The 25468-nt window shown below is 34.8% G+C and overlaps 1 protein-coding gene across 6 annotated transcripts in view; it reads right to left on the bottom strand.

The window, feature by feature from the left end:
- Positions 1–2317: 2317 nt before the first annotated feature.
- Positions 2318–25468, bottom strand: part of CBLB (Cbl proto-oncogene B) — a 216844-nt gene continuing 193693 nt past the window's right edge. For all 6 annotated transcript variants that reach the window (XM_082460351.1, XM_082460355.1, XM_082460352.1 and 3 more), the window contains one exon: positions 2318–13092. In XM_082460351.1, the coding sequence (XP_082316477.1) occupies positions 12833–13092 (260 nt within the window). In that variant the 3' untranslated portion in view covers positions 2318–12832. The remainder of the gene's footprint in view (positions 13093–25468) is intronic.

Genomic DNA, 25468 nt, shown 5'->3' with positions numbered 1-25468 from the left:
GAAGCCATCTAATCCTGGACTTCTTTTGTTTTCTGGGAGTTTTTTTTGATTACTGATTCAATTTCATTACTAGTAATTGGTCTGGCTAGATTTTCTATTTTTTTCTTGATTTTGTCTTGGAAGATTGTATGTCTCTAGGAATGTATCCATTTTTCTAGGTTGTGCAGTTTGTTAGCATATCTGTGTAGTAGTCTCATGATTGTACAATTGACTTTTGAAAAACACTGGTTTGAACTGCATGGGTTCACTTATATGTGAATTTTTTTCAGTAGTAAATGCTACAGTACTACGTGACCCACAGTTGGTTGAATTTGTGGATGTGGAACCACAGATATGGAGGAATCATGTATAAGGAGGGCCAACTATAAGTTGTACACAGATTTTTGACTGTGTGGAGGGTCAGCACCCTAACTCTTGCATTGTTCAAGGGTTAAATATATTTCTACAATATCAATTGGACCTTCTGCTCTTTCATTTGTAATTTTATTTGGGCCCTCTCTTTTTTTTCTTGAAGAGTCTGTCTAAAGGTTTGTCAGTTTTGTTTATCTTTTAAAAGAACCACCTCTTTGAAATTTTCTAATTTTTTTGGTGTCTATTTCATTTATTCCCACTCTGATCTTTACTGTTTCCTTGTTTCTACTAACTTTGGGGGATTATTTGTTCTTTTTCTAATTCCTTTAGGCATAAAGTTATGTTCTTTGAGGTTTTTCTTATATCTTGAGGTAGGTCTGCATCGCTGTGAACTTCCCTCTTAGAACTGCTTTTGCTGCATCTCAGATTTTGGAAAGTTGTGTTTCTATTTTCATTCATTTCGAGATATTTTTTGCATTATTGTTTATTACAGGATATTGAATATAGTTCCCTGTGCTATATAGTAGAATTCAGTCATTTATCTATTTTATATATAGTAGTTTGTATCTGCTAATCCCAAACTCATAATTTATCCCTCCCGCCTCCTTTCCCCTTTGGTAACCATGTTTGCTTTCTATATCTGTGAGTCTGTTTCTGTATTGTAAATAAGTTCATTTGTATCATATTTTAGATTACACATATAAATGATGCAATAATTGCCTTTCTCTTTCTGACTGACTTCCCTTAGTATGATAATCTCTAGGTCCATCCATGTTGCTGCAAATGGCATTATTTCATTCTTTTTTAAGGTGGAGTAGTATTCCTGTGTGTGTGTGTGTGTGTATGTGTGTGTATGTATATGTACACACACACACCACATCTTCTTTATCCACTCATCTGTCAATGGACATTTAGGTTGCTTCCATGTCTTAGCTATTGAAAATAGTGCTGCTTTGAACATTGGGGTGCATGTATCTTTTCAAATTACAGTTTTCTCCAGATGTATGCCCAGGAATGGGGTTTCAGGATCATAGGGTAACTCTATTTTTAGTTTTTTAAGGAACCTCCATACTGTTTTCCATAGTGGCTGCACCAATTTACATTCCCACCAACAGTGTAGGAGGGTTCCCTGTTGACCACACCCTCTCCAGCATTTATTATTCGTAGACTTTTTAATGATGGCCATTCTGACTGGTGTGAGGTGATACCTCATTGTAGTTTTGATTTGCATTTCTCTAATAATTAGCAATGTCTATCATGTTTTCATTTGCCTCTTGGCCATCTGTATGCCTTCTTTGGAGAAATGTCTTATTTAGGTCTTCTGCCCGTTTTTTGATTGGGTTGTTTGTTTTTTTTGTTATTGAGTTGTATGGGCTGTTTGTGTGTTTTGGAAATTAAGCCCTTGTCAGTCGCATCATTTGCAAGTATTTTCTCGCATTCTGTGGGTTGTCTTTTTGTTTTGTTTATGGTTTCCTTTGCTGTGCAAAAACTTATAAGTTTCATTAGGTCCCATTTGTTTATTTTTGCTTGTATTTCTGTTGCCTTGGGAGGCTAACCTAAGGAAACACTGCTACGATTTAAGTCAGAGAATGTTTTGCCTATGTTCTCTTCTAGGAGTTTTATGGTGTCATGTCTTATATTTAAGTCTTTAAGCCATTTTGAATTTATTTTTGTGTAGGATGTGAGGAAGTGTTCTAACTTCATTGATTTACATGTGGCTGTCCAGCTTTCCCAATCACTTGCTGAAGAGACTCTTTTCTCCACTGTATATTCTTGCCTCCTTTGTCAAAGAGTAATTGACCACAGGTGTGTGAGTTTATTTGTAGGCTCTCTATTCTGTTCCATTGATCCATAGGTCTGTTTTTGTGCCAGTACCACACTGTTTTGATCATTATGGCTTTGTAGTATTGTCTGAAGTCTGGGAGGGTTATGCCTCCAGCTTTGTTTTTTTTCCCCTCAGGATTGGTTTTGCAATTCTGGGTCTTTTATGGCTCGATATAAATTTAGGATTATTTGTTCTAGTTCTGTGAAAAATGTCATGGGTAATTTGATAGGGATCACATTAAATCTGTAGATTGCTTTGGGTAGCATGGCCATTTTAACAGTATTAATTCTTTCAATTCAAGAGCATGGGATATATTTCCATTTCTTTGAATCATATTAAGTTTCCTTTATCAGAGTTTTATAGTTCTTAACGTGTAAGTCTTTCACCTCCTTGATCAGGTTTATTCCTAAGTATTTTAGTTTTTTTGATGCAATTTTAAAAGGGATTGTTTTTTATTTTCCCTTTCTGGTATTTCATTGTTAGTGTAAAGAAATGCAAAGATTTCTGTATGTTAATCTTGTATTCTGTTACCTTGCTGAATTCACTTATCAGTTCTAGTAGTTTTTGTGTGAAGGCTTTAGGGTTTTCTATACATAGTATCATTTCATCTACACGTAATGACAGTTTTACCTCTTCGCTTCCAATTTGGATACCTTTTATTTCTTTTTCTTGTCTGATTGTTGTGGCTAGGACTTGCAATACTGTGTTGAATAGAAGTGGTGAAAGTGGGCATCCTTGTCTTTTTCCAGATTTTAGTGGGAAGGCTTTCAGGTTTTCATTGTTGAGTATTATGTTAGCTGTGGGCTTGTCATAAATTTCTTTTATTATGTTGGGATATGTTCCCTCTATACCCACTTTGGTGAGAGTTTTTATCATGAATGGATGTTGAATTTTATCAAATGCTTTTTCTGCATCTATTGAGATGATCATATGGTGTTTGTCTTTTCTTTTGTTGATGTGGTGTATCACATTGATTGATTTGCATATGTAGAGCCATCCTTGTGACCCTGGAATGAATCCAACTTGATCATAGTGTATGATCTTTTTTATGTGTTGTTGGATTCAGTTTGATAATATTCTGTTGAGAATTTTTGCATCTTTATTCATCAAAGTTATTGGCCTGTAATTTTCTTTTTTTTTTTTTTGGTGGTATGTTTGTCTGGTTTTGGTATCAGGGTAATGGAGGCTTCATAGAATGACTTTGGGAGTGCTCCCTTCTCTTCAGTCTTTTGGAAGAATGAGAAGGATCAGTATAAGTTCTTCTTTGCATGTTTGGTAGAATTCTCCAATGAAGCCATCTGGTCCTGGACTTTTTTTGCAGCAAGTATATATATATATATATATATATTTTTTTTTTTTTTAATTACAGATTCTATTTCACCTCTAGTGATCAGTCTGTTCAAATTATTTCTTTCTTCTTGATTCAGTTTTGGTGGGCTGTATGTTTCTAGAAACTTGTCCATTTCTTCTAGGTTGTCCAATTCTTTGGCGTATAGTTGTTCATAGTATTCTCCTACAGTTTTTTGTGCTTCTGTGGTATCTCTTGTTATTTCTCCTCTTTTACTTATTTTGTTTATTTGGGACTTCTCTCTTTTCTTTTTGGTGAGTCTGGCCAGAGCTTTATCGATTTTGTTTACCCTTTCAAAGAATCAGCTCTTGGATTTAATGATTTTTTTTCTATTGTTTTATTAATCTCTATTTATTTCTTCTCTGATCTTTATTATTTCCTTCCTTTCACTGACTTAGGTTTTTTGCTTTTGTTTCTTCTTTTTCTAATTCTTTTAAGTGGTAGGTTACGTTGTTTATTTGAGATTTTTCATATTTTATGAGGAAGGCCTGTATTGCTATGAACTTTCCTCTAAGGACTGCTTGTGCTGCATCCAATAGATTTTGTATGGTTGTGTTTTTCAAGGTTTTTTAAAATTTCCTTTTCCATTTCTCCAGGGACTCATTGGTTTTTTAGTAGCATGTTGTTTAGTCTCTATATGTTTTTGTCTTTTCCAGTATTGTTCTTATAACTGATTTCTAGTTTCATACCATTGTGGTCTGAAAAGATGCTTGGTATGATTTCAGTCTTCTTAAATTTATTGATAATTATTTTGTGGCCTAGCATGTAATCTGTTATGAAGACTGTTCCATGTGTACTTGAAAAGAATGTGTATTCTACAGTTTTGGGGTGGAATGTTCCATATATATACATATACATATATACATACACATTATACATATATATATATATATATAAATACACATACATATATATATTTTATTTGCTCTAGTGTATCATTTAAGGTTAGTATTTCCTTATATACTGTCTGGATGATCTATCCATTGCTATATGTGGAGTGTTAAAATTCCCTACTGTTACCGTATTACTGTCAATTTCTCCCTTTATGTCTGTTAACATTTGCTTTATATACTTAGGTGCTCCTGTGTTGGGTGCATAAATATTTCTGAATGTTATATCCTCTTCTTGGATTGACCCCTTTATCATTATGTAATGCTCTTCCTTGTATTTTCTTATAGTCTTTGTTTTGAAGTCTGTTGTCTAATATAATATTGCTACCTCAGCATTCTTTTTGTTTTCATTTACATTGAATATCTTTTTCCATCTTTTCACTTTGTGTGTTTTTAAGTGAGTTGTAAAGTGAGTGAAATGAGCCTCTTGTAGGCAGCATACAGACGGGTCTTGTTTCTTTATCCATTCAGCCATCCTGTGTCTTTTGACTGGAGCATTTAGTCCATTGATATCTAAAGTGATTGTCAATAGGTATGTCCTTATTGCTGTTGTGTTAAATGTTTTCTGGTTGCTTTTGTAATTCTGTTCTTTTTTCTTCTTTAAATCTCTACTTTTGTGGTTTGATGACTCTCTTTAATGTTATATTTGGGTTCTTTTATCTTTATTTTATTATGTATCTATGGTAGGTTTTTGCTTTGTGGTTACCATGAGGTTCACATCTGTTTGTCTATCTGTTTTAAGCTGATAGTCACTTAAGTTTAACATATTCTAAAAGCTCTAGGATTTTTTATTACCACCCTCCCAATATTTTATGTTTTTGACATCATATTTTATATCTTTTTATTTTGTATATCCCTTAAGTTAACTACTTATTGTAGTGATAGCTGATTTTTTGAATTTGTCTTTTAACCTTCATACTAGCTGTTTAAGTGGTTGATCCACTGCCTTTACTATGTATTTGCCTATATCAGTGATACAGAGATTTTTAAAATATATTTTCTTATTTCTAGCGATATCCTTTTCTCTTTCCCTTAAAGAAGACCCTTTAACATTTCTTGTGAGGCTGGTTTAGTGGTGATGACTCTTAGTTTTTGCTTGTGTGGGAAATTCTGTCTTTCCTTCAATTCTCAGTGATAACCTTGCCAAATAGGGAATTCTTGGTTGTAGGGTTTTTTTTTCTTCTTTTTAGCACTTGAAGTATATCATGGCACTCCTACTGATCTGCACAATTTCTGTTGAAAAATCAGCCTTATGGGGGTTCCCTTGTATGGTTTTCTCTTGCTGCTTTTAAAATTTTCTCTTTTCACTGGGTTACTATCTGACACAAAAGATATTCACTGGCAGGGTTCCCTCATGCCTGGTCCAGTGGCGTGCAACTCAAAGTCTTTTGATGCTTGGCTTATTGTGCCTTAGAGGCAGCCTTCTTGTGTCAAGATGGCTTAAGGTCAGCTGCCTCAACAGGGGTCTGCTTGTCTTGTAAGAATGTGTATCCTCGCCCTCCCAGTGGTGAGGCTGCTTGTCAGGTGATTCATTGCAAGTCCCTCTTGACCATTTTGTTTTCACTCTGCTCAAATACTCCCAGATGGCACATCAGTCCATGGTGTAAGTAGACATTCAGTAGAATAAAATGACAGTTTCTTAATCTCTGACTTTTTTCTGCAGATAACATTACTTGGATTAGGAGAGGTGGATTCAGTCCATAACATTCTCACCCATTACTCACTTCTCCCAGGTCAGTCATCTTCTGTGTATATATTTTGAAGGCTGTGGATGAGAGTTCTGCTACCAGCTTCTCAATGAGTCCTGCAGAGGTTCGCTGGGTGGGTTTGTAGAATATAGAGGCATTTAGTTAGTACCTGTTGTTTTCAGCATTGGGGCTATAGCCTCATTCTAGGGAAAATCTTCTACCTCTGGTTTAGTATGAAGCGACTAAAGGAACCCACTAGTTATGCCACTTTTCTCTATATCCCAAAGACAAAATTATTTGTTGTGCTTGAACTAGATTTTAAACTAAAAATAAAAAGCTTTCATCTATTAATAAAGTAGAGCTTCTGAGTATTTGGTCTAGGTGGTGGTCAATGCGGAAGAAAGCAGCTCTGGAGGAGCCCAGACTAACCTTGGTGATCTAGCCATCTCACCACCTCTAATCTCTACCTTCATTGTATTGGGCTTTGTGTAGCAAATACACAGGAAGAGTGCATGATGATAGTAAATGTTTTACGTTAAAAACTCAACTCTGCAATTTGTCAGTAGAATGTGTAGCTCATTACCTTTCAAAGTTTTAAATTTTCTCAGTTTAGCCAGAACAAAATTGTTACACTGTTGTCTACCTTTTGCTATGTGAAAAGATAGGATAAATCTGACATGCTTCTCTTTGCCATCTACTCTGGCGGTCCTGGGAGATGAAATGTGGCTTAAGTTCTTTAGGGTATGTGGTAATTAGAGCTGCCATTTATTGAGCATTCAATGGTACTAGACATGTTCTAAGTTCTTTATCAGTATTCACTCACTGAGCCCCCTATAAATCCTTTACTGTAGGTTTGGTTGCTATTCTTATTTTACAGACGAGGTAACTGATGCACTAAGAGGTTAGGACACCTGTCTAAGGTCATGTAACTTGGAAGGAGCAGATATAGGAACTGATCTTAGGCAGTCTGGCTCCAGAGCCTGCACTCTTAACCACTGTTACATTGCCATGGGAATATGTGAGCAGTAGTCTCTTGAACAGACATGTTTGTCATAACCTCTTTATGAAGAATTAAGTATTCTCTTAGCCTCTCAAGTTACTAAAAAGAATAAATTTTAAGAAAGTTAAATCTTCAAATTAAATTTCAAAACCTCCTAGCTTTTACTTTGTGAATGATTTTTTTTGTTATGAAATAACTTTTGCTCCCCATCCAAACAGTGAAGAAAAACTAAGGCATCTACTGTAATCACGTTAGTGAGTATGCTTTTATATTTCCTAGTCCATGGGTGAAGAAAGACGAATCAAAGAGATGGCATTCCACACAGGTAGTTAGTTGCAGAGCTCTACTAGCTTTCAGGACTGTTTCCACTGTTGGCTGCTTAAGAGTGCCATTTTCATTTATTCGAAACATTTGTTTACTATATGCTAGGCTCTATATCAGGAGCTTGGGACACAGACATAGATTAAAGAAGTTCAGTCTAGTTGGGGCCATCTGTAGAATGAAGTAATTGCAAAAACCACATGGTAAGCATTAGAATATTGGTGCCGTGTGAGATGTAGATGACATGCTCAACTTGACATGTGGGATAAGATAGGAAATGCTTCACAGAGGAAATGATGGAGCTGGATTTTGAAGAATGAATAGTCCAGGCTGGAAAAAGGGAAAGGAATATTCAGAAGGACTAGCAAGTACAAAACATGGAGCTCATTTGGGCAGTTGCCAGCTCAGCAGAAGTGAAGAGGGTCTGGAGTGGGAGATGAGTAGAAAGAGGAATGCAGACAAGGAATCCCTACCATAGAAAGTCATCAGGAGTTTTACATCGGTGTAACACTGGATTTGAATTTCAGAAACTTCATTCTGTCTTGCACTAGAGCCATAGAGGTCAATTACAGGCTATTTAAAATTCTAGGGCAGTCAAAATTCAGACCCAAAAGAGGGTGGTGGCAGTAAGGATGAAAAAGAAGCAAAAATAGGTAGTTAAGAATACTGCCCAGATTCCCTTGAAAAAAATCAAACAAAAGAGGGACATGAAAGAAAGCCATGAAAATTAAATTTCCCTTATCCTGATGATTATTTGATGTGGCAATTCCTGTTAGACACACCCTAATTTCTCTGGGCATTTTCATGGATATTAGCATCTCTGACCTCCAGCAAGTGATTTCTAATCCTATGGTTCATAGGATCTGAGAGTGACTGGCATGGTCCTTCACCTTCAGACATCAGTATACCCTCCCTAGTCTCTGCTGTGTTCCATAGGCCCTACTACTTCTCACCGTTGCCTAAATAAGTGTTTTTATCATGTGTGCTGTTCCTGTTCCTGAAAAGCTTTACCTCCGGAGTTCTTTCTTAACAGCAAAAACCTTGCTTCTCTTTCGGGCTGACAAAATGCTACGCAGCCTTATCATTTGTCTAGCTTACCAGAAGGAACGTATCATACCCTGCTTTACTTTCACAGTCCTAGAAGAGGCATGTGGTTGTTCAAAGGATTAAATGCTTTTTTTTTCTTTCTTTCTTTTTTTTGCGTCTCCCTCCCTCCCACCCTCCCTATCCCACCCCACTAGGTGGTCACAAAGCATTAAATGCTTTGATACTAAGTTCCTTGCATATGTTAAGGGCCCAGTATAGTTCTACAGCACTTACCATAAGCACATGCCAGTACAATGTGATAACTTATGTACAGTATTTATTGTATTGAAATTACGTGCTTGTATCTTCCATTTAATTGTGTGTGCTTTGAAGCACTACTATGCATGAGATTTTGCATGTACCAATGATTTTTCACAACATTCTGCTATGGTTCCTGATATAAAAGCACTTATTAACATGGTTTATCGCCATTGTTCTCTCCCTAATATGTACTGGCCAGTAACAAATGATTAGAAAAATCAAGAATTTAAAGAATAAATGTTACTGTTGGTTAAGAATGAACAATTATATGGTATGTCATCAGAAGACTGTCAGCCTTTCCCAGATATGATATTTCTTACTCAGAACCTTAATATAACTTTGACTTTCAGTTCTAAGACACGGGAGTAGCTTATCTCTGTGAAATATCTTTAAATGATATGGTTTTGGTATTTAATAACTAAGTCATCTGGGATGGGTATTTTGTACCACTTTGGCCAGTTAGCTCTTAAGTCAAATGTCTTTTGCTTAACACGAAGGAAAAAAATACAACATAGAAGTGCTGTGAAAGAAATGTTTGCATTCATTTGAAAAATAAAATACCAACTCTGCTTTTGTTAACATTCATTTTATAAAATACCTTAAAAGAACAGATAAAGTACTGGCGTTTACATAATAACCAGAATTGAAAAAGGATGAATAAAATATAAATTAATTGAACACATAACTATTTTGCCATATTAGACAAGTTTAAAAAAGGCATTAAAAAAATAAAATAGTAAATTGGGAAGAAAACCCTTCACTCAACTGCTGTCATTTTCTGGAAACTTTTCCTAGAAGCATTAAAATTCCAGGTCAACAGGCAGTACCTGTATTGTTGAAAACATACTGTAATTTGCTTCCAAATCTGTCAGCATAAGAGAAAAGATTAAAATTTTAACCAGGTTAGATAATTCAGTGCAAATTAAAGCTTCAAGTTGAAGATCCGAGAGGAAAAATAATGTCCAAACTGTAGGAAATGCTTCTGGAACTGAAAGAGAAAAAATTCACATTACGAAGAAATCTTTGAAAGTGTTCTTGTGTGTGAAATATTGAGTTAACCAATGGGCGCTTTGAAGTTGCAGTTAGGGCTCTATTACGAAGACTATTTGCAATATAGGCAAGGGAATATGGATGGGGAGGGGCTAAAGGTCATCTTTGTGGAAGGAAGTTCAAGATCACCATAAGCACTGCTGATTCAATTCTAGAAAATTTGGCCAGGATAGATATTACAGACATCAAGGGGAAAAAGAGATTGTGGAGATTAATTTACTGGACTATCTTTGAGAATAAGTATTTCTACCCCCAGAATATGTTGAGGGACAGGGGAGAGCAGGTTAATGTTGGCCACAATCTGTTTTAATTATATGAATTATATGTCATACTGGCTTTAAAAATAATATTACCAAGTCTTGAGACATGGGAGGAATGTCAAACTTTTTGGATCACAGTGAAACCAAACCTGGTTCATTTCCAACCATTAATGGCTAGTCACTTTTATAATTTAAAAATGTATTTTGGTTTAATTATTTCCTAAAAAAAAGCTTCTGAGTTTGATAAGTCATAGGTAGCAATAGGTTTTTCATGATAGTGTTTGATAGAAAGTTTCCCTCTTTCCATTCCATACAAAATTTTGATTCGTTCTTTTTAATGATAAAACTAATTGTTGCTATTGAGTACTAGATACAGAGAGATTTTGGTGGAGGCTAGTAAGTTTTCTTTGCAAAATAGATTTTTAAAAATTCAGGCCTAAATTTACTATATTGTCACCAGTCTTTTTCTAATCCTCACTGGAAATTTTCACACATTTTTTGAAAATTGTTTGAATGAGAATATACTATGCTTCCTAATATTCGTATTTTACATCCTTCTCCAAGAATGTTATAACAATGTAATCACAATGAAGTGGCAACTTTTGGCTTTTAGACTGTACCTAAGATCAGCAAGTCATAAAAAAAAAACCCACAGTGCTATTCCAACGTGATATCAGAAACTAATAAAATAAATGAAAAATCATGATGACATAACATGGAGTTCATAAAGCAATGGAGAATTAGCCAATGCAGTTTTAAAAAGTGTAAAAAACTGCCCTCATATACCTACTTACAGGAAGAACATCTAAAGCAAATTAAAACTTCTCTTCCAGGGACATGAACCAGCTCAGAATCAGCTGAAGAAATTAAAATATGAGCACAAACTATCCAAGGCCTGTGACTCCTCAGGTACCTCATGTCAGGAGATCAAACTGTCAAGTAAGGGCACATGTCAGCTCACAAAGGAATGCGTTAGTTCCCTCCCCAGGTCAACGCAATGACTACACAAGTCTTGACTGTTAATTTCCTTTGGCTCTGCCACATGTTTGGTTACATGCTTTCAAATCCTGAAGAAAGGTTCACTATCAGATGCATCTTTTTACATCACACTGTGTGAAGTTAAAGGAGTGGCAGAAACGTGCACAAACCTGCAATCAGTCCACGTTTAGAAAACCTTCTGTGGGTTCAAGCATTTAACACAGACCTGGTTTTGTCTAATTTCTTCACTAACTTAAGAAGAAAAAAAAAAAAAGCAGATTGCCTGAAAATTCTAAAGCGCTGGTGGAAACCTTCCAGGCTTTGTCCAGCAGAGACACTTTCACCATCAAAAGTGCAGATAAAGGATAACAGAATATTACAATGGAATCAGTTTGTGACGGTTTGTGCTTTAAGAACACAGTGCCTGACAGCGTGGAGCACATCATAGATGCCCAATAAATATTTGTAGGTTTATTAAAAGTAATAACACGGTTTCTGAAGAACCAACCTCCATTTTGCAAAAAAGGCAAAACTATATAAATTTCTTATACCTGACTGGATGGAGCAATGTGGAGCAATGAATGAGAGAATTGAAAAATTAAATACGAACTCTAATTTGATGGGAGAGAGAAAATTACTAAGAATTTTGCAAAAGAAAAATAAACATTGCCACAGTAGCATTAGCACTTAACAGTGCGTCAAAGATGTAACATTTCCACTGCAATATGAACTGGTTCCTAAACTTTTTAGGTACCAGAGTGTAATCACTCAAACAGGAAATGAACTCTATTCCACTTTGGGAAAGGTATGGTCATAGTTTTATCTGAAAATTATTAATGTACTTCTGGGAGACGGCCCTCTTATTCAGCATGCCTCAAAGTAATGCGGCATAAATATCAGGGGACCTCATTATATAACTTCAATACGGCATTGTCATGTGCAAGTGTATTCTCCCACCTCTGCGGTAGTTGCTTTCTAATATTTTAGGTTTTTTTTTTTAGAGTCGTGACACCCCTGGGATGACAAAGATGAGAGTGTGGAAGATCACAAAACTTACACAAAAAGGGAAGCTCTTCTATATTATATGAAAACCCCTTATAAAAGGCAGTTCATTGACCAAAAAATGCTTTATACATTTCAGATTTTCCCCATCTCTCAACAGTGATGGTTTCCAAAGAAAAGACTCAGTAGTGAAGGCCACACACTTTTTTTGCATTAATTTGATATGTTGAAAATCAGAACCTTTAAAGCATCTTGTAAGTGGGAGAAATGGAACTGGACCTGGGTTCGGGGGGGTGGGATGGGAGCGATCACAATGAATATGTGACTTAGCTGTTGACGCAGACAACAAGGGAGTTGGTAGAAAATGTTACAGCAGACCTGACCACTGTACAGAGGGTCTATCAAGAACACAGTACAGGTATCAAAAAAGTCCCCAAACAAAACTAAAAAACAAACTGCAACTTTGCCAACTTGTAAACAAGGAAAAGCATTTCACAGATTCAAAGTTCAAGGGAAGTAAACGTCTTTAAATTATTTTTGTCAGTTCAACCCTGATTTAAAAGTATGGCTAGCAAAAATAAGGAAGCCGCGGCCATTGGCATCCTGAGCAAGAAGCTGTCTTCTGAGAAGCAGCACTTCCGAGCCTTTCTCTTCTCAAGATGCCACGTGAGGAGGAGACGTTCTCTCTTGAATTCCATCTCACTTTTCTCCTTTCCACACATCTGGAATATTCAGCAATTGCTTCGTGTTCTGGTGTTTACAGTTCTGGCTGCTATAGATTTAGACGTGGGGAGACGGGAGGGGGGAAGGCAAATTCTCGGAGGATGCTACGGGCCACTTCGACATTATTCTGGGCTATCTCTAAGGCTCTCTTCACTTCTTCAAAGGCATAACCCTCTCCCATGAGTTTTGCAATTTTTGCATCGACATTTTCCAATGCTGCTTCAGGCCCGTGGGGTTTTCTGTGGTGAATTTCTGGTGCAGTCCTGCGGGGTCGTGGTTTAGGAGGCCTGGCTGGTGCTTGTGAACCATCTGCATAGATTTTTAAAGAGAGATATCATTTAAATAATGAGATAAAAATAAAGACATTATACATTAGTATGAGCTCATTATTTTATATGAAAACAGTTTTTCATTGTTTCTACAAAAACCATTTTCCATTTTTCTATACTATGGTTGGATAGGTTATATTGTCCCCATTTTGAACATCAAGAAAACTAAGGTAGGGTGTGTTGGAAATTTAACTGGGAAATTAACACAAATTTTTTCCCAATTTTACATATTGTTCTTTAAACCATATGAAATAAAAGATACAGAAGGAAAAAACAAAAATACTGAAAAAGAAAAGCTTTCACTTCGGCAATACAGTTCACCCTTCTCTACTGTGGTGGAGGCATTTTCTTGGGAAGTTTCTACTAGAGGAAACTGTTACAAGCTCGTGGATACTCCTGGCAGAACATCCCCACCAGGTCCTACACCCCACCCATGTCAGAGCAAAACTTCTGAGAAATATGCTTTATAGCATATTTTTCAAGTTAATAATGCTGTAAAGTGATACCTTGCTGATGCTAGGGGGCAAATAATGAAATAGTAGATGCTTTGAGTCTGCTATTAGTCAATAGGTTGGACAGAAGTAAACTCAGTGCTTTGCTGAAATACTTTATCCAGATTCCAATGTAGAACGCTTAGCCTGAGAAAAAGCAAAGCCAGCAGAAACATTAGTGGAGAACTCGGTTCCAGATCAGTCCCCTGATAATAGTTTCTCAGAGTTAAACCAAATGACATTGGTATCCATGAATGGAAAGTAATCTTATTAGGAGAAAAGAAAGTTAGTTAATAGACCACCATCCCATACAGATCACCAGGACATGGGCTAGTAACTTGAGGTGGCACTTTTATCATGGATTTCCATTTATCTGTATCTGGTACTTAATATCAAAAGCCTAGATTTTTAAAAAAGGTTAAAAGTTGTCAAATTTATTCCATGAAACATTTATGGGTTTAAGATAAAGTAAAGTAGACACCAACAGTTATTTAATGTTTTTCTTCTTAGACCACTGACAGGTGCCAAATTCAAGGACACAAATAAATGAAGAAGTGAGGCTAGAACCCTCTTGACTCCTGTCCTCATCCTGTCCCTCTTGGTCTCTGCTCCCTTGCCAACTTTCCTGATGGCCTATGGAAATATTATAAGCTGATACTTTCAATAATAATCAAATGTAAATCATAAAGAATTATCTGATACATTATTTCATATTTTTCTCATAAGTATGATATTTTTCTCTGAGAAGGTAACTTGTAAAAAAAAATCATCCTGTTTGCAATTCTAGCAATATCAATATAACATACACAAAACAAAAGCCTCCAGGATGAAAATATTTAGTTCTACACAAAATTGAATGATAGTCTTATTTTTAATTGTTCCTTTCTTACAGAATGATATCTAGTTTGAAAAAAATACTATAGCTGTAGATAAAGCTTACTCTGGTCATACATAAGAACACACAGTTTCCAGTTCTTGCTAAAGTCTATACTGTTTTGTATATCTGTAAATGTCTCAAATTATTATGGTCTAGTAAATTGCATTTCTTACTGTTTTGAGGTTTCATTTATTTTTCTATTAAGTATTTCCATTATGCCATGCAGAGAGGGACAATAAATTATGCTTTGCTTCTAATTACTTCCAAAAACTATTAGAGATTCTTCTAGCAAGCTTTCCTTTAATCAGTTACCACAGAATTTATACATTGAAATATTGTCTGTTCTGACTTACTTTTAGGTGAGAAAAGTATCCAGAATTAAACACAAGTTTAAATTCCTTGTATTCTACTGGTAATTTTCGAAGAATTTTTCTAATATTGTTATTTTGTTTCTGTCTAAATACTGAGACGGGCACATGAATATCAAGCATCTCTGAAAAGTACAGCTATGAATACTACTAAACTGGAAAAGATGCTATGGCAGCGAGAGACCCATCTAATGGTATAATTGGAAATTAAGTCTTAAGATTTAGAACTTCTAGATGTAATAAACATGTGTCTTTGATCTTGGTAGATGGCACCTATCACCAGGAAAACCCCCCAAGAAATCTATTCACTCTGTGAGGCTGCTATAATTAATACTGGCCAAATGCAATGGAATTTGAGGATGATAAATTTTATTTGAGAAAGCTATTCTTTTCTTGAAAAAAAATAAGTACTAAACATAATTCAGGAAGGCTAAGTTAGGTTAAACCAAATGTTAGGGAAAACACACACACACACAAAATGATTAAATCAAAACTATCTAGCTAGAGGAATGAAGGTATCTCTGATCTGTTTGAAATACCAACTAGAGGAAATGATTCAAACCATCTCTGGAAGGAATCACAATAGATTTTGAAGATATTTTCAGTAAAAAAAGAAAAAACTTTGAAGCAAAGATTAATTTTTCCAAAAGATAGATTTTTTTTTTTCCTTTTAAATACAAAACTCATATATCCCAACTCATTTAATCCTAGTCCTCATTGCCCTAACTCAAAATCTGTTTCCCCAAAACAGTGCTGACATCTCTTTGGAATCTTACAAATGCCCAGAGTTGAACTGTATCATGTATTAGAGCCCACAAATGGAAGTAACGTGGAAGCTTTGTTGCAACTTTTTGCCACCTGTTATATACATTTCTATTTATTGCTGAATATTTATTCAATTTGGAATGTTTTAATTATTTGTTTGTTTTAACTGGATAGTGTAGCTCTGCACCAGGTAACCGACAGCTACAACTTTTCAAGCTGAGGATGGCGGTGAGGAGCACCGAGGTCGGTTAGGTGCATCTCAGTTTGGCCGCTAAGATTTTTGAGTGACTTTGAGGTAAGCAGTTTACTTTCATAATTCTCACTCTCCAAATCTACTTTTGTGTCTCCATTTTTAGAGGCATTACTTATCCCTTCTCAGTCAGGTGGTACGGAATTAATTAATTTAATGCTCGGTATGTGTGCTGAGGAGAACTTTAAAAAGAAAGGACAATGAATTCACATCTGTAATGATAACCACTATACTACAATGCTAGAGAACAGCAGTTACTATAAATTAATAGGAATTCAAATGTGGAAGAGGACAAAAACCTGGAATTTGTAGTGAGTGCCTAGTTCTATATGAAACTTTTAAGCAAGATATTAATAAGAAAGATCTGTTACAACCTGAACTAACAGTAAAAGCCATTAAAAAAAAAAAAAAAAAGGCAATTTTCATGCTGGTCATTACAGCAAAGCACTTAAAGCCAATCCCTCTTTCTAGACAACTCTTCCTAAAACTCACGGACAGCCTTCACTGTCTCCACTTCTTCTTTCTCACAATGTCTAAAAGAGGAGGTACCAGGTCCTTATTCACTTTGGAATGTGTAGATGATGCAAAGGAGCAATGAAACAGCAGATGAACCTCTCCCAGAGCTCTCCCAAAGCTGCTATGTTGTAGTTTTGGAGTACACTGGAATGACTATGAATTTTACCAGTGCTATGGGGATTTCTGTACCTGAATACATGTCATCCTTAGAAATGTGATTGGCAGGACATGTTTTATTCTGGTGCTGCTGTCTGTGCTCATGGTATTTTTGAACTCCTATGAGCAAGGGCAACAACATCCAAATAAGTGCAAGAAGGTGTGGAGCCACAGGCTATAAACAGTACATCTTCCTGGAGCACTAATTTTACTCAAGGATAGGAGAGAGTTAATGTTTTTAAATATGAAAATAAATGCAGATATACCAAGTAAAATGCAAAATTTCTATAAATTGTTTAAATAACACAGACTTTGAAGCAATTTCCTGCATGTGATTGTCTACTTTTAGTTAAATCCCTAGTCCCCATGTCATTCAGAGTTAGCTCTTTGGTGGGGAGAAAGATTTGAGAAGCAATAGTTTGACAGCATATAAAAATGAACTACCATACAATAATTTAAAGTGACGTTAAAAAAAATTTAATGATGTGGTAAGAAACTTATGATACTATGTTGTACTGTGGAGTATGATATCCACTGTGTGAACATGTGCATGGACAAATCATTAGAAAGAAGGGCTCCAAAATGGCAATAATGTTCCTTACTGATGACAGGGTTCTAGGTGACTTTTCTTGTTGTTGTTTTCTTTTAATTCTACTTTATTCTCTAATGTGCATGTACCACTTTCATAATTTAAAAAAAAGCCTCAGATCCCATCTGTTGGTTTTACAGGTCTGAGCTGCTCAAGAATCTAAGACAGAGATTGATTTTGCTGGTATAAAAAGTACAGAAAGTACAGAAAGTACATAGTGAGTGGCTTCCTAAAGTCATGTGAAAAATGATCACAATCCAGGTTTTGAAATCTCTACTACAATTATTTTAGAATTCTTAGTACCCTCTTCTATCACTACTATTCCTTTGCTACTGTCTTGATTTTACGATTGGCTATCTATCTCCAAACTCAGCTTAGCAATCATTGTTATATGAATGTGTGAGTTAAGTTTTTAAACCTAATTTTTGGCCTGACTACTGGTGGGATAACAACAACATAAATGGGTGCACAGCTTACTGATTCAAATCCTATCAATCAATCATTTACTAGCTGTGAGACCTTGGGTAAATTACTAAACTTTGTTGTGTCTCACTTACTTCTATAAATTGACATTAATAATACCTATTTCAGAGGGGTTGTGGGAAATAAAATTATGACTAGATCTGTATTGTATAGTAAATTTACATTTATTTATATTTTATATATAACATATTACATTGTATTATATAAACTACTCAACATTAATATACAATATATAAACTATTATATAAAATGTTTTATATGTGCAACTATAATATGTTAGGTATTACATTATCTCTGTTATCTATATTTAAAACTGTATGTAATATTTTTTAAAATCTGAGACATAATCTCAAATTATTTTGTAATTCAATGATGATACTTGGGATGGACATCAAGACTCTTAGACTACAGATATTTTCAAGTATAACAAACAATATCTGAGAATTAAAAGAAAAAAATATTGGAAGAATCAATATTGTCAAAATGACCATACTACCCAAGGCAATCTACAGATTCAATGCAATCCCTATCAAATTACCAATGGCATTTTTCACACAACTAGAACAAAAAAATCTTAAAATTTGTATGGAGACACAAAAGACCCCAAAAAGCCAAAGCAATCTTGGGAAAGAAGAACAGAGCTGGAGGAATCAGGCTCCCTGACTTCAGACTATACTACAAAGCTACAATAATCAAGACAGTATGGTACTGGCACAGAAACAAATTAGATCAATGGAACAGGATAGAAAGCCCAGAGATAAACCCACGCACATATGGTCACCTTATTTTTGATAAAGGAGGCAAGAATATACAATGGAGAAAAGACAGCCTCTTCAATAAGTGGTGCTGGGAAAACTGGACAGCTACATGTAAAAGAATGAAATTAGAACACTCCCTAACACCATACACAAAAATAAACTCAAAATGGATTAAAGACCTAAATGTAAGGCTAGACACTATAAAACTCTTAGAGTGTTCTGCCTATGTTTTCCTCTATGACATAAATCACAGCAAGATCATTTTTGACCCACCTCCTAGAGAAATGGAAATAAAAACAAAAATAAATAAATGGGACATAATAAAACTTACTTAAAAGCTTTTGCACAGCAAAGGAAAACATAAGCTAAATGAAAAGACAACTCACAGAATGGGAGAGAAATACTTGCAAACAGTGTGACTGACAAGGGATTAATCTCCAAAATTTACAAAGAGCTCATGCAGCTCAATATCCAAAAAACAGCCCAATCCAAAAATGGGCAGAAGACCTAAATAGACATTTCTCCAAAGAAAACATACAGATGCCCAGAGGCACATGAAAAGCTGCTCAACATCACTAATTATTAGAGAAATGCAAATCAAAACTACAATGAGATATCATCACCTCACACCAGTCAGAATGGCCATCATGAAAAAGTCTACAAACAATAAATGCTGGAGAGAGTGTGGAGAAAAGGGAACCCTCCTACACTGTTGGTGGGAACGTGAATGGTTACAGCCACTATGTAGAACAGTATGGAGGTTCCTTAAAAAGTTAAAAATAGAGCTACCGTATGACCCTGCAATCCCACTCCTGGGCATATATCCAGAGAAGAACATGATCCGAAACAGTATATGCACCCCAGTGTTCCTTGCAGCACTGTTAACAATAGACAGACATGGAAGCAACCTACATGCCCATCAACAGAAGAATGGATAAATAACATGTGGTACATATATACAATGGGATGTTACTCAGTCATAGAAAAAGAATGAAATAATGCCATTTGCAGCAACATGGATGGACCTGGAGATTATCATACTAACTGAAGTAAGTCAGAGAAAGACAAATATCATATGATATCACTTATATGTGGAATCTAAAAAAAATGATACAAATGAACTTATTTACAAAACAGAAACAGACTCAGAGAGAAAAAACTTATGGTTATCAGAGGGGAAGGGTTGGGGGAGAGGGATAGATTGGGAGTTTGGGATTGACATGTACACTCTGCTATATTTAAAATAGATAATCAACAAGGACCTACTGTATAGCACAGGGAACTCTGCTCAATACTCTGTAATAACCTAAATGGGAAAAGAATTTGAAAAAGAATAGATACATGTATATGTATAACTGAATCACTTTGCTGTACACCTGAAACTAACACAACATTGTTAATCAACTATACTCCAATATAAAATAAAAAGTAAAAAAAAATTTTTACTAGACCTGTATCTTACAGTAAATTTACATTTAAACTACTCAAAACATTAAAATACAATATAGAAACTATTATATAAAATATATTTTACATGTGCAACTATAAATATAATAATATATGTTATGTATTAAATTATCTCTGTTATCTATATTTAAAATACTTAGCATAACATTTGTCCTGTAGTAAGTGCTTAACAAATTTTAAAAATGATTACTACATACAATCTGAGACATAATCTCTAAAATTATTTAGTAATTCATTGATGATACTTGGGATGGACATCAAGACTCTTAGACTACAGATTTTTTCAAGTGTAACAATATTTGAGAATTAAAAGAAAAAATATAAATTAACTTATCAAGGCATAAAGAAATCTCAAACACATCATCATTATGACTTTGTTACTCTCCTGTAAGTTGGAGCAATTATTTCTGGAACTCATTTATGTAAACTTGAATTGCTTCCACTACAGATATACTATTTAATTTTAGAAAGACATGTTTTTATACTATTGAATTTTAGAAGGACATGTTTTAATACACAGTTTTCACTAAATTACAAATAAAATATCTTCATATACACTAAGGTAGGTAATTATGATTGTTAGGGCCAAGGTTATAACATAACTTTTTTAATACATCCAGAAAATGGTTATAAAAGAACTACATTAGTATTAGATTTGTAAGAAAAATGACCCCATGTTCAGTGGTTTTAAAACTGAAGCTGTATGTAAGGAAAAACATTTTAGGTAGTTGAACTATGGTAAAACTCTGTAACGCTGCAATTTCCTTTGTTGAAACACAAAACAAAATCTTAAAAACACAGTTTATCTTAAAACATCACTTATAACAATACACAGTTCCAACTCTTATGTGAAATGAAGCCGTGATTTCCAGTTGAGGTCTTAATATAAAATTCATTCAACATCTGGTCACTTTTCCTTTAAGCTAGTAAAGGAAAAGTAGTATTGGAATTAATTCCTTTTATGAGACCTCCTTTATTTTGTAGGTATACTTGGCAATAACATCTGTTACCAGTTACAAACACATTTAATACAAGTCATATTCTGAAATTCTAGTGTTATTTTTAAGTATTACCTTGAACGTCCTTTTAAATACTAAGAATGTTAAAAAAAAAATCTCAAGAGCTCAGCTGCACTTCATCAGCATGAGCACAACATCATCATTACGACTTTGTATTCTAAGTTGGATTCCCTGGGTTTTTAAAGAAAGAATGGTATTCAAACTGTAGCACATTATATCTTACCACAAGAGAAGAGCAAACTTAAAAATGTCTAAAAACTCATGCATAGCTAGTATAGACATGAACCCTATGTGAAGAAATAAGCAGACTATTAGCAAAAACATTTGGCCCATATAAGGTATATGCAAGTTTAACACAAGCCGGTAAAATCCACTTATTCTGATTATCATTATGACATATTCATATCATTAAATATTGTTACATCTACAAACTTCAAAAAATTATAAACTTTTATGGGGGGAGAAATAAAACATTTGGAAGGCTCTTTGTAGACATACATTTACATGCACACATCCTCTTTAGAAAAAGGAAAATATTTTCAAATCAATTAAAATTTTTGAGTTAGAAATATTCTTTTCATAGAAAGCTTATATACATAAGTAAGTCACCATCAATTATTTACATCACCATAAAAATAGGAGAAATGGAATTTATAAGATGTGGCAATTATACCAGAATCCTCAACGATCGTCTTAAAAAGGCCTTGATATCAATAAAAACGCTACTGCAAAATAAGCACTATTAGTATCCCAAAGGCACACTGCATAGTCTTAAGTTTCTGATGGAAAGATCTAATCCAGAAGGCAAGCTGAGTCCCTCTCCTGGTGTGAAATAAACTAGTGGACAGCTTGGTAGCCCTGTGAAGCAGCATGTGAGCAAATATCTTGTTGGAAAAAAGTATCTTATTTTCTGTGGTTTGACTGTGTTTGTAAAGAGAGTTCAGGGAGTAGGCTGAAATAGTTGATGTTACAGCTAGCTGAGGCCCTCAGAGTAATAATCAGGACTATTTTATCACTCAAAGCCAGTTCAGGCTTCTGGTAAATGCCTATTTGGGGATGTTTCAACAGGGTTTGTGACTTAAAGTTCTTCCTTGAAATTTCTAGTGTAATGCTAACTGGAATTCCTACCAGTTGAAATCACATATGTGAATGATGTTCCTCTGGGCTCAACAATACCTGCATGTTATGGTGCAAACTGTAAAGAAGCTGTGAAAATAGAGCATTTAGGCCACAACTCTTCTCATAACTTGAGTATATGTTTCTGTTAATCCAGAGCTGGTGGTACTGAATATGTTATTTTAAATCAGTCATGGCACTCTTCTCAAAGTTGTATTTTAACATTATTTCCTTAAGGGATTTGCTTCCTTCTCCTATATATATTGTCAGATACTGTCTCTCCTTCTTCTTGACTTTCACATTTTTTCATCATTCTGGAAATCTACCCTTTCAAATGGAAATACAGTGTTTCAGTGGGTACCCATGGATATATCTGAAATATTGGAATGACTAGAAGTAAATTGGTAAAAACAGCACAGACCAAAATTTGAAATGGTTAATAAAATTTTCTGTTTTTCTGAGTTATATTCAAATGTAAAAACTTAAAAAACTACAGAGGGATTTTTGCATCTCCCATGCATGTCATCAAGTACAGAACTACTGTGTTGATAATTCTCAAAGCAGCTAAATAATTATCTTGATTCGGAAGTTACAGAATGGACAGCTCTCACTATTAACAAATCTGTGAACTGAGGTTTGAGCTTAAAAGCAAACCAAATCCAGCAATACATAAAAAGGATCATACACCATGATCAAGTGGGATTTATCCCAGGGTTGCAAGGATTTTTCAACATCCATAAATCAATCAATGTGATACACCATATTAAATTGAAGACTAAAAACCATATGATCATCTTAATAGATGCAAAAAAGCTTTTGATAAAATTCAACATCATTTATGATAAAAACTGTCCAGAAAGTGGGCATATAGGGAACATAACCTAAACACAATGAAGACCATATAGGGCAAACCCACAACTAACATCATACTCAATGATGAAAAGTTGAAAGCATTCTCTCTAAGATCAGGAACAAAACAAGGATGCCACTCTCGCCACTTTTATTCAACATAGTTTTGGAAGTCCTAGCCACGGCAATCAGAGAAGAAAAAAATAAAAAGAATCCAGATTGGAAAGGAAGAAGTAAAACTGTCACTGTTTGCAGACGACTTGATACTATACACAGAATATCCTAAAGATGCCACCAGAAAACTACTAGAGCTCATCAATGAATTCTGTAAAGTTGCAGGATACAAAATGAATATACAGAAATCTGTCTCATTTCTATACATTAACAATGAAATATCAGAGAAATTAAGGAAACAATCCCATTTACCATCGCATCAAAAAGAATACAATACCTAGGAATAAACCTGCCTAAGGAGGCAAAAGACCTGCACTCTGAAAATTATAAGACACTGATGAAGGAAACTGAAGATGACACTAACAAATGGAAACTGTGTTCTTGATTGGAAGAATCAATATTGTTAAAATGACCATACTACCCAAGGCAATCTACAGATTCAATGCAATCCCTATCAAATTACCAATGGCATTTTTCACAGAAGAAATAATTTTAAAATTTGTATTGAAACACAAAAAACCTTGAATAGTCGAAACAGAGAAAGAAGAACGGAGCTGGAGGAATCATGCTCCCTGACTTCAGACTGTACTACAAAGCTACAGTAATCAAAACAGTATGGTACTGGCACAAAAATAGACACATACATCAATGAACAGGATAGAAAGCCCAGAAATAAACCCACACACTTATGGTCAATTAATATATTGGGCTGGCCAAAAAGTTCGTTCAGATTTTTCTGTAAGATGTTATGGAAAAACCTGAACAAACTTTTTGGCCAACCCAATATAACAAAGGAGGCAAGAATATATGATGGAGAAAAGACAATCTCTTCAATAAGTGGTGCTGGGAAAACTGGACAGCTATATGTAAAAGAATGAAATTAGAACATTCTCTAACACCATATACAAAAATAAACTCAAAATGGATTTAAAAACGTAAATGGAAGATCAGATACTATAAAACTCCTAGAGGAAAACCTAGGCAGAACACTCTTTGACATAAACCACAGCAATATTTTTTGGATCCATCTCCTAGAGTAATGGATATAAGAGCAAAAACCAAATGGGACCTAATTCCTGTGTTTTTTTTTTTTTTTTTTTTTGGCTGCACCATATGGCATGTGGAACTTCCCCAACCACGGATCGAACCATGCCTCCTGCAGTGGAAGCACAGAGTCTTAATCACTGGACCACCAGGGAAGTCCAAATGGGACCTAATTAAACTTAAAAGATTCTGCACAGCACAGGAAATTATAAACAAAACAAAAAGACAACCTATGGAAGGGCAGAAAATCTTTGCAAATGATGTGACCAAAAAGGGATTAAACTCCAAAATATACAAACAACTCATACAGCTCAATATCAAAAAAAAAAAAAAACCAATCAAAAAATGGGCAGAAGACCCAAATAGACATTTCTCCAAAGATGATATACAGATGGACAAGAGGCACATGGAAAGATGATCAACACTGCTAATTATTAGAGAAATGCAAATGAAAACTACAATGTGGTATCACCTCACACCAGTCAGAATGGCCATCACCAAAAAGTCTACAAATAATAAATGCTGGAGAGTGGAGAAAAGGGGACTCTCCTACGCTGTTGGTGGGAATGTAAATTGGTGCAGTCATTATGGAGAACAGTATGAAGGTTCCTTAAAAAACTAAAAATTGAGTTACCATATGATCCAGCAATCCCATTCCTGGGCATATATCTGGAAAAGACAAACTAATTCGAAAAGACAGATGCACCCCAGTGTTCATAGCAGCACTGTTTACAACAGCCAAGACGTGGAAGCAACCTAGGTGTTCATCGACAGAAAAATGGATAAAGAAGATGTGATATATATACACAATGGAATATTACTCAGCCATAAAAACAAATGAAATAATGCCATTTGCAGCAACATGGATGAACCTAGGGATTATCATACTAAGTGAAGTAAATCAAAGACAAGTATCATATGCTATCACTTATAAGTGGAATCTAAAAAAATGATACAAAGTTATTTACAAAACAGAAACAGACTCACAGACATAGAAAACAAACTTATAGTTACCAAAGGGGAAAGGAGCAGAGAGGGATAAATTACGAGTTTGGAATTAGCAGATACACACTACTATATATAAAATAGATAAACAACAAGGACCTACTGTATAGCACAGGGAACTATATTCAATATCTTGTAATAACCTATAACGGAAAAGAATCTGAAGACGAATATACATATATATATTCAGTTATATATATATATATATATATATATATATTCAGTTATATAACAATCACTTGGCTGTACCGCTGAAACTAAAACATCATTGTAAATCAACTATACTTCAAAAAAAAAGTCAAAATACAGTTAATGAAAAAAATACTGATATAGGACAAAAATCTACATAGGAAAAACTTCTGATGTCTGTAATTATGAGACAAATATATTGTTTCAATTGCTCAAAATATGTGTATGTTCAGCATAACA

Source organism: Balaenoptera physalus (assembly GCF_965194825.1).
Source record: "Balaenoptera physalus genome assembly, chromosome: 4".
NCBI classification, from domain to species: Eukaryota; Metazoa; Chordata; class Mammalia; order Artiodactyla; family Balaenopteridae; genus Balaenoptera; species Balaenoptera physalus.
Note: the sequence above shows the minus strand (reverse complement) of the source record. Positions and strands in the feature narration are given on the sequence as shown.